Raw genomic sequence first — 10,607 nt, 5'->3', positions numbered from 1 at the left:
ATGGCCATTAAAACGTTAAACATTCTGGTCATGGTTAACCATATTTACTTTCAGAAAAGGTGTAAACCTGAACAAAACACATGTCCCTGTCCTTTTGCAAGATATAGCTGTTTGTTTTTTGGGCAATTTGATGTGGCTCAAACCCTACAATAGGTATAACCTATTTTAGCCTTAACCCTAATTCTTGGGTAGGGTAGCCTAGAACACTTGTAATAATGTTAGTAAATACCATTATAGTACAACAGCATTTTGATGGGGGGGGTAATCAAAAATAATTGTATAGGTTAACATGTTTAGTTATTTTATATGTATTATTGCAAGGCAGAACACCTGATAAACAAGCTTCATTTACATTTTTTAAATGTGGTTTGAACTGGGTGTGACCAAGTAACCTGTGAAAGTCCAGCAATTGGCTGGTACAGGTGGGGCAGGTTTGAGACGGATCTCAGGAATTAATAAGAAAATTAGTGTCTCAGCTGCTTCAATGTCTTTATGTGAATTAACTTAATTGCTAAATATTTCCAATAGATGGCAGCATAAGACCACGAAGCATCAATTATAGGCTTTGCTTTTATAGGCTTTTAAAGAATGTCCCATGATTTTCTAATGGTCACGCGATTTACAGGTAACCATCTCTCATATTAAGCCCGTGTTGCTTTTGGGAGAAAGAGGGGGAAAAAACCCAGCCAAATAATTACAGGTGGGCTAACAACCCTAGGAGACATGCATTATCAACGAACTTGCTTCTGTTAACAAGAAAACTGGCCTTCTTTATAGAAGTTAAGGATCTGGAGCATCAGCATTTGTGGGTTTGTTTACAGGCTCAAAATGTCCAGAGACAAAGAGCTTTTCTGAAACTCCTCAGTCTATTCTTGAGAAATTGCCAAGAAACTGAAGAGCTCATAGAACAGCAAACTGTCTAACCAGAATAGAAAATGGGAGGCCCAGGTCAACAAGTACATTAGTGTGTCTAGTTTGAGAGAGAGACACCTCAAATCAACTTCATTCAATATTCAAAGCAAATTTATTTATATAGCCCTTCGTACATCAGCTGATACCTCAAAGTGCTGTACAGAAACCCAGCCTAAAACCCCAAACAGCAAGCAACGCAGGTGTAGAAGCACGGTGGCTAGGAAAAACTCCCTAGAAAAGCCATGTTATATTACCTGCAAAAGTCTGAACGCCAACAGTGAGGCGAATCCGGGGTGCTGGCCTTCAAGGCAGAGTTCTTTTGCCCAGCTTAATCTTTTTATTGGCCAGTTTGAAATATGGCCCTCTTTGCAACTCTGCCTGAGGCCAGCATCCCGGAGTCGCCTCTTCACCGACGTTGAGACTGGTGCTTTGCAGGTACTATTTAATGAAGCTGCCAGTTGGGGATATGTGAGGCTTCTGTTTTTGGCATTAAATACACGTCACATAGTTTGAAAGTGTAAAGCAGAGTTTTAAAGCCCCATACAAACAGTCTCTTGTTAAGGCAGTAGCCTTCATTTCTCAAAACAAACGTCTTTGTTTGACCTTGAGCCTGTAATCAGAACCCACAAATGCTGACGCTCAACTAGTCTAAAGGCCAGTTTTAGTGCTTCTTTAAATCAGAACAGTTTGCAGTTGTTCGCACAGCTGAAAGGGTTTAATTATCAACTTGCTGATCCAAGTTTAGCATTTTAAAACGCTAAACGTGCCTCTAGATATTCCATAAATTAAAAAAAAAGCCATTTCCAGCAACAGTCATTTACAACGTCTACACTGTATTTCAATGGACAAGTGCTTTGCTTTAAAAAACGTGGACAATAAATGACCCCAAACTTCTGAATGGTAGAATATATTTAGGTAGTTGAGGATTTAGAGTTACGAGAGGAAAGACTAGATTGAATTTTAATCCGTTTACAAAAACACCACCCTGGCATCTTTTGCTGTTGATACGATTTGGAAATGTAAGGCTGAAACCCAAAGCAATTTCCACGGACAAAATGTGCCATTTCATAAAAATGTGCTTTGGTCGTCATTTAAGGTTAGCGGTGTGGTTAAATCAAGTCGCTTGTAGAAACGGGCAGGGTTTGTGACTGAGGTAACCTAAATCACCCCATTTGCAGGTTCACAAGCACCTCTGCCATATGCACAAATGTCCCAATGCTGAGGGAGTGAAAGTTATTACTTATGTAGGGGGCTAATTAGACAATGACCAAGCAAGGCGCTATGCCAACACTCATCCCAACATGTTTGGAGTGTGCCAATATTCATACTAAATAATTGAAAGGTGTGCATAATTACAACACATGCGTGTCTGAGACTTCACACAAAAACAAATGCTCCCAAATGTATATGTTTTCCAAGCTATAAACAAGTTACAAATTGGGGTGCATAAATTGCATCATTGAAGTCAGTGTATTCTCAAGTTCGTCGTTTAGTGATCACCGCGCCACTGAAAGTCAACTTCGGAATTGTCAGCAACACACGACAACGGCAATTTAGTAGGGTCTGGTTTGGGACTCATCGTGAGCTTCTTGGTACATTTGAAGGATTGTTTGTGTGCAGGTGTGACGCAAATGTCACCAGGGGTAAATGGGGAGGGGTGTCTTCCTTTAGACAAATAGCATCCCAAAACAAGCGTTTACTCAAACTGAAAAGGTTAAAACCAGAATTGTCAATTGGACAAAGTCAGTTTAGCCCCTCCTAGTGAATACACCTCTGAATGTCCAATAGATGGTTATTTGCTAATGTTATACATTGAGTAAATGGTTTGTTGCTAAACATTTCACAACTGTTTGCTAAGGTCTTTGTATAATGACTAACCCCAATCCAGCAAGGGCAACCAAAACCTTACCAGGGCTGTCAAAAGCTACTGAAGTTGAATGAACATGAGCTGACGGGAGGCATTGCCTTGCACAGGTCCTTGTTTCCCAAAAACATCTTAAGGCTAAATGTATTAGTAGCCGATGGTTAATGTGAATTTAGTCTTAAGCAGCTTTTAGGAAACTGTATCCAGAGAGTCACTAAGCACAGAAAACCCAGACCGGGAATGATTAGCATTGTTGACAGTCCCTTGGTAGAATGTCCTTGAAACAGACAAATCCCTCTAGGCTGCTTCAAAATGCACACAGACGTCTGTCACCAAACAGCCAAGTCACCTCAAGACATCAATTTGTGATGACACCTGCCATATGCACAATTTTACCAAAGCTGACAATTACAAGGGTGTAGAGGCTACAGTAATTAGTTACGTCGCCCAAGTCAGGTACGCTGCAGAGCAAAACAGTATACTAGAAACTGTTAGTGTACAATTTCACAAAATAGGTTAAAAAGCAGACCTAAGTCTCATTACAATAAATACAACCCAGTTAAATAGGCAAGATAAAAATGTATTTATTTATATGCATTAGTCAAATTACCACATTTCTTTAGCATGTTCAAGCATCAGATTTGTCACCCGGTAGATTGTCAGACCTGGAAAACAAAATAGGTGTGAAAGCTAGAAGTGCTCCTATTGAAGCAAGTTACTTTCAAATCTGGGAACAAAAGATATGCAAGACTCACCTTTTATTTAAAGCAGCACTCTTCTCAGTTATTTTATCTAGAGCACATGTAGTAGATCTGGTGGGGAGAAATTAAGTGAGATTAAATACTAAACAATTAATGGGACAAAATGTAAAGAAATGTAGGCCAACTGCAGTTCACTTTTCGTTTTTGGTGCATCAGTGTGACAATACACCAAGCCAGGGAATCAAGATGCAAGTCCCCAGTCTTCCTCACCTCCTAATTCCATCAAAACAGCGCTCTTCACACGTTTTTTCTGTGGGCATACACACTTCAGTAGAGCACATGAAGTAGATCTGTTGAGGAGGAATTAAGTGAGATTCAATACCAACTAAACATAGACTTTGTGCAGCTCCTAAAAAAGTTGCACGCAATAGAAAGAGCTTTTTGAAAGCCTCATTCACCATGTAACAACCCAATAAAGGTGTGAATCCCAGTCCATATTCTGCTTCCTCACCTCCTCATCCAGATACTTGTTGGTCTGTTGATCCATGAACTGGAATGCTTGGACCATGAAGCGACGCTGGTGGCGGTTCTGCGGCAGGTTGCTGAATTTAAGGATGGAGACATTGGGGTCCTGAGGGTTGGCACACCTAGAGGTGAGAAATTGATAGAGAACTCAATGACAACTTCCTCTTGGCAGCGCAAGGCCCTCAAACTAGAAGACTCATAGGGTAAGAGTTGAATACCCTTGGTATAAGGAGTTCTGTCACAAAATGGCTGTCATGCTTTGGCTACGGAAAGGGCAAGGTTTAGACATAATAAAGGGATCCTTCAGGATTTTGGCAATGAGGCCCTTTATCTACTTATGATAGAGATGAACTTAGATACCATTTGTCTGCCTCCATGGCCAATATTAAGGAAGTGATTGGTAGTGTCATTAGCCAAAGCTAGCAGATACCTAGTCTTCATTGTGCCAAAGCTGGTTAGAAAATTCCTTCAGCTGCATACAGACAAACGGAGCCACAAGTTGACCTGACTCTGGGTAAGTACATAAAGGGACTCATTGCCAAAATTAAGAGAACATTGGAGTCCATCCCAACCAGAGTTTCAGCCTCAGATGAAAGCCAATGGCTGTTCAAGAGCAAGGTGGCCCACCAATACGCAAGCTACAGTACGTTAGGCAAATCAGTCACACCAAGTCATTGCAGTGCTTACCCTTCGTGGATGAGCACCAGAACGTGCTTGGCAGAGCGGGGATAAGCCAGACAGTAGTTGACCAAAAGTGTCGCCTCTGGATTTGGAGAAGTCAGACGAACTTCTAGATACACAAGTTTACCCAGGAAGAGACGCAGGGGCTGATGGTGCCGTTTGAGGTACTTGGTATAGGTTTTGTCTGGTGGGGGAGGTAAAAGAGCAATTTAAGCATTGGGCTTGTCAGCAATGTAAAGTATCCGCAACAACGGGACAGTAACCATTATGTTCTGGCCATTGCGTGTTTACATGCCAGCCAGATACCTTCAGCAATCCTGAGTTCGACACCAAACAGTCCCTTGGATGTCACCCTTGAAGGGAATGTTACACTGGGGCTTTTCACCATGTAGCCCACACTCGCCACTGTTGGCAGGGAACCCAGCGTTTTAGGGTAGCGGCACTCAACCATGACTCTAAAGATGAGCATAGGGGGGGGGGGGGGTACTAGTCAATCTCAGCAGGTGCATTTAATGATTCCTCAATTAGTGAGATTATATTACATTCTGAAAGTGCCAAGTATTTGTGGCATTACCAAAAGCAATATTGCAAGTTATACACTTTGAGCTACTCAACTGGCGAATCAACTCAATATATAGGAACACTAGGACAGAGGCATATAGCAAAGACAGAAATCTAGACGGTGTAGACATTGAGATGTTCATTCAACACCAAACTGAAGAAAATGCCCATTTTGTCACATTTTGCAACAAACATCTGGATTACCTGCGGGGGTTGTCTCTGGATATTACGCCATACTTCAGGTTAAGGGTTCGGACGGCCGTCTGTACCTCCGCGGTGTAGATCACGGTATCGCCAATTTCCTAATTAAGATCACAAAACAATAAAGTAATTGTGCGAATAAACAAGAACCGCACCAGGAGGATTCCAGGGGGCGTAATAATCTTGTCAACTTACATATGAGCGAGTTCCACATTCAGTGACTGAGAACTTGAAGACCACAAACTTATCAGTGACAATGACTGGGCCACAGCTAGACTTCCCAGCAACCACAAGTTTGGTGGGAGTCACAGGGAAAGTGGTGAGGTTATGGTGAATGGCAAAGATAAACTGATGGTCTGCAGTGCACTCTGGGGAGGGAGAGCGGTACACATCAGTCCTCACTATTCAAAGCCAAACATCATCTTGCCCTGTGAAAGAGTATTTACCATCCATTGGGTAGAAGCATGCGGAAGTTGCCGAATCCACACAGCAACCTAGCACCAAACACTGGGAGGACGAGATTCCAGTGAAACCACAAGCCAAGTGCTGGTTCTGGGGAATACTGCAGCCTGAAATACAAAAAAAACATTGGAAGTGAGGATCAGTAGCCAATTAATTATACTTTAGAAAAAAGTTACATGTAGTGTCTGTCCCATGTTTCATGAGCTGAAAGCACACACACACACACAATTGTTCCATTTGTAAAGAAAGCTAATTCTGTGCACAATTGGGTTTACATCCCTGTTAGTCATTATTTATCTTTTGCCAAGATATTTCATCCACCCGAGGCACAGCAAGAAGCAGTTGGGTTGGCGCCCCCCCTTGGGTTGTGCCGTGGCAGAGATCTTTGTGGCCTAAACTCGGCCTTGTCTCAGGATGGTAAGTTGGTGGTTGAAGATATCCCTCTGGTGGTGTGGGGGCTGTGCTTTGGCAAAGTGGGTAGGGTTATATCCTTCCAGTTTGGCCCGGTCCAGGGGTGTCATCGGATGGGGCCACAGTGTCTCCTGACCCCTCCCGTCTCAGCCTCCGGTATTTATGCTGCAGTAGTTTGTGTCAGGGGGGGGCTAGGGTCAGCTTGCTATATCTAGAGTACTTCTCCTGTACTATCCGGTGTCTTGAGTGAATTTAAGTATGCTTTCTTTCTCAGGACCTGAGTCCTAGGACCATGCCTCAGGACTACCTGACATGATGACTCCTTGCTGTCCCCAGTCCACCTGGCCATGTTGCTGCTCCAGTTGCAACTGTTCTGCCTGTGATTAGACCATGCTGGTCATTTATGAACATCTTGGCCATGTTCTGTTATAATCTCCACCCGGCACAGCCAGAAGAGGACTGGCCACCCCACATAACCTAGAGAGGAACCAGGCTTTGTCCTTTCTAGGGAGTTTTTCCTAGCCACTGTGCTGCTACACCTGCATTGCTTGCTGTTTTAGGCTGGGTTTCTGTACAGCACTTTGATATATCAGCTGATGTACAAAGGGCTAAATAAATACATGAGATTTATTAAATAGCATGAGCGAGACAGGTGCAACTTGTGCTGGGTACAATAAAATGTGCAGTTCTGTCACAACACAATGTCACAAGTTCAGGGAGCATACAGAAATGTTCATTACTCTACCATAAGGCACCTCCATTTTAAAGAATTAGGCAGTGTGCAAACCAGCCTCACAACCACAGACCAGGTTTAACCATGCCAGCCCAGGACCTCCACATCCAGCTTCTTTACCTGTGGGATCGTATGAGACCAGTCACCCAGACAGCTGATGAAACTAAGGAGTATTTGTAATAAAGCCCTGGTGGGGAAAAACCTTCCTCGGATTCACTGGAGAGCAAGGCCCAGCCAGTGGGCCTATACCCTCCCATGGCTGTGCCCCTGCCCAGTCACGTGTAAGCCATAGACTAGGACCTAAATTAAATTAATTTCAATTCAATGACCAGTGGATAGAAGTCCATCTGAGCACTGGAGTAGATACCAGTTTTAATAGTACCTCTGAACTGGTCAAAATGACCAGGTCACCAAAAAGCATATCAAGACCAAGTTAATCGTTAGAATGTTCTTAGGAGCATTGTTGAAAATGTCACAAAATGCTCCTTTCCGGACTGCCTCAGACCACAATACCATTCAATATTGATGCTTATCCAAAGAAATAGAATAAACGTTTGCCACATGGGCTACACATGAAATTTCATGACCGTGGCAAAACTCAATTGAACATTAAAATGCTATTCAATAGGTGTAGCCTACATTTTAATGCAGTCATCTCGATTTTCATTTGAACCATATTGCTAAGTCACTTGTTTGTACCACTGAGGCAGGCGTTCAATTATGAGCTCTTTCAAGTGAAACCATAACGATGGGTTTTAAACAGCGGAGATTTAACCCGCCTCCTAATGCTTTTGGGATACCAGGCCCAGAACATTTCATGAGACTCACCAGGATATTTGGTGGGATTTTGAGCGCTGGAATTGTGAAGGGTGGGATTAAGACACTTTGAAGGAGGCCCACCATGGGCATTGCGAAGACCATTAGAGAGGGGCAGGTGGACGGTCGAGGACAACGAGGATTTGGGGCTAGCCGCACAGGACACTGTAGAAACATCCATTATGCCAGCTTCATTGACATACAACACCATCAAGGTGTACCGTCCAGCCTGCAGAGTCAGTGTGGCAAGAAATGTACAATCATTCCAATGACACATTTACACCATTAAAATGTATCATTTAAAATTGGAAAGGCAAAACCCTACCTGACGTCGAATGAGGCAGCCTGAAAAGCGGACAGTTAAGGCGTTCTGATTTTGTCCTCGATTTAAGGAGTATCCACAGGATTGCGGGGCGTCAAGAACAGAGAGCACACTGTTGGGTCCTGCAGGGAATGTTAAAAATGAGCAAAGTAGCCAAATTGCATTTGATGATCTTTAAACCTATAATAAATAACTTACCCAAAATCTTGACTTCACCCATTGGACCAGCTGGCAATGTTACTTTAAACTCATCCTCACCGCACAGAACCGCTAAACTGGCTGGGGCAGCTTCGGTAACGGATACCCACTTTTTTGCATCTGATACCTCCTCGAATTGCACCTGGAATCCACGGTCGGCGTTAAGATCTACATTGGCGGGGTCTCCAAGTTGCACTACAGCCTTGTCTTTGGTATAATTCTCTTCTGTGTCAAGGTTGTGGTGGTCAAAGGTTGCCTCTTCGGAAACGCCCTCCCATCCCGCTGCAGGCAATGCAAAGCAAAGCCAAACCGGGAAAAAAAGCAGTGCGCTCCTTTGCCAAGTCATGGTTTCATACAATGCCTCACCGAATGCTGTAAAACGGTATGACAGCTGATGTCTCTCCTAGGTAAATATAGGAAGTATTTGCAATTGGCTGCACCTTTCTACCAATTGGAACAACGTTACTCTCGATCATAATATACGTTCTCACAAGGTAAACGGTAACATCTGGAGTTAATAATCTATTACCCGCCACTATGTTTGCGTTTACACAGGCAGCTCAATTCTGATCATTTTTCCACTGATCACATTAGATATTTTCAAATCAAAATATTTTTCAGAGCTGATCTGATTGGTCAAAAGATCAATTAGTAAAAAAAGATCCGAATTTGGCTGCCCAGGGCCCAGTTCGAATATTAGGTTTGAGTGCTTTAGAGCGGCATTCTTTCTTCCTCCCTCTGAATAGTAATAATAAACAATGATCCTAACGTGATTAGACAGGTGAATGCAAGGGATAGCGCCATCCCAAAACTTTAACTGTCCAGTATTGTCTGTACAGTGCCATGCATAGTTTTGATATTGAATGTTATCAGATCTTCAACCAAAACCTAATATTAGATAAAGGGAACCCGATGAAAAAAATAACACAACAATTACTTACTTATTTCATAAACAAAGTTATGCAACACCCAACGCCCCTGTGTAAAAATGTAATTGACCCCTTACACTCAATAACTGGTTGTGCCCCACCTTCAGCTGGAATGACTCCAACAAAACGCTTCCTGTAGTTGTTGATTAGCCTCTCACGTCGCTTTAGAGGAATTTTGCTGCTGCAGCTTGGTGACATTTGAAGGTTTTCAAGAATGAACTGCTCATTTCAAGAACTGGCACAATATTTCAATTGGGATAAGGTCTGGACTTGTACTCGGCCATTCCAATATTCAAATTTGTTGCTTTTTAGCCATTTTCATTTAGATTTGATTGTGTGTTTTGGAGAATGGCCTTGCTTGCATGACCCAGCTGCGCTTCAGTTTCAGCTCACAGACAGATGGCCTGACATTCTCCTGCAGAATGATATGATAGAGCAGAATTCATGGTTCCTTCTATTAAGGCTAGTCGTCCCGGTCCTAAGGCAGCAAAGCATCCCTAAACCATCACACTACCACCACCATGCTTGACTGTTGAGGTTTTTACTGTAGAACGCAGTGTTTGGTTTTCGCCACATATAATGTACACTACCTTCGGAAAGTATTCAGACCCCTTGACTTTTTCCACATTCTGTTAGGTTACAGTTTTAATCATCATTCTACACACATTACCCCACAATGACAAAGCAAAAACAGAATTTTAGAAACATTTACACAAGTATTCAGACCATTTACAAAGTACTTTCACAAAGCACCTTTGGCAGCAATTACAGCCTCAAATTATCTTAGGTGTGACGCTAAAAGCTTGGCACACCTGTATTGGGGAGTTTCTCCCATTCTTCTCTGCAGATCCTCTCAAGTGCTGTCAGGTTGGATGGGAAGCGTTGCTGCACAAATTTTCAGGTCTCTCCAGAGATGTTCAATCAGGTTCAAGTCCGTTCTCTGGCTGGGCCACTCAAGGTCATTCAGACATGTCACGAAACCACTCCTGAGTTGCATTAGCTGTGTGCTTAGCGTCGTTGTGAACCTTGACCCCAGTCTGAGGTCGTGAGAGCTCTGAAGCAGGTTTTCATCAAGGATCTATCTGCACTTTGCTCCGTTCATCTTTGCCTCAACCCTGACTAGTCTCCCAGTCTCTACTGCTGATGAATATCCCCACAGCATGCTGCTGCCACCACCATGCTTCACTGTAACGATGTTGCCAGAGAATCTTGTTTCTCATGGTCTGAAAGTCTTTTGGTGCCTTTTCGCAAACTCCAAGCGTGCTGTCATGTGCCTTTTACTGCGGTGTGG

The 10,607-nt window shown here is 43.0% G+C and overlaps 1 protein-coding gene across 1 annotated transcript; it reads right to left on the bottom strand.

Moving 5' to 3' along the window:
- Positions 1 to 3,335: 3,335 nt before the first annotated feature.
- LOC135549071 (zona pellucida sperm-binding protein 4-like) lies at positions 3,336 to 8,749 on the bottom strand. The gene is made up of 12 exons (XM_064979136.1): positions 8,388 to 8,749; positions 8,193 to 8,311; positions 7,880 to 8,096; positions 5,892 to 6,014; positions 5,641 to 5,813; positions 5,449 to 5,546; positions 4,990 to 5,138; positions 4,690 to 4,867; positions 3,989 to 4,124; positions 3,748 to 3,827; positions 3,532 to 3,588; positions 3,336 to 3,441 (listed from the first exon to the last, which is right to left on the bottom strand). The coding sequence occupies exons 1-12, from the start codon at positions 8,731 to 8,733 to the stop codon at positions 3,405 to 3,407; spliced, it is 1,713 nt and encodes a 570-aa protein (XP_064835208.1). The 5' UTR covers positions 8,734 to 8,749; the 3' UTR covers positions 3,336 to 3,404.
- Positions 8,750 to 10,607: the final 1,858 nt, after the last annotated feature.

This window comes from Oncorhynchus masou, chromosome 12, assembly GCF_036934945.1.
Source record: "Oncorhynchus masou masou isolate Uvic2021 chromosome 12, UVic_Omas_1.1, whole genome shotgun sequence".
Classification (NCBI taxonomy): Eukaryota; Metazoa; Chordata; class Actinopteri; order Salmoniformes; family Salmonidae; genus Oncorhynchus; species Oncorhynchus masou.
This window is presented reverse-complemented; position numbering and strand designations above follow the sequence as displayed.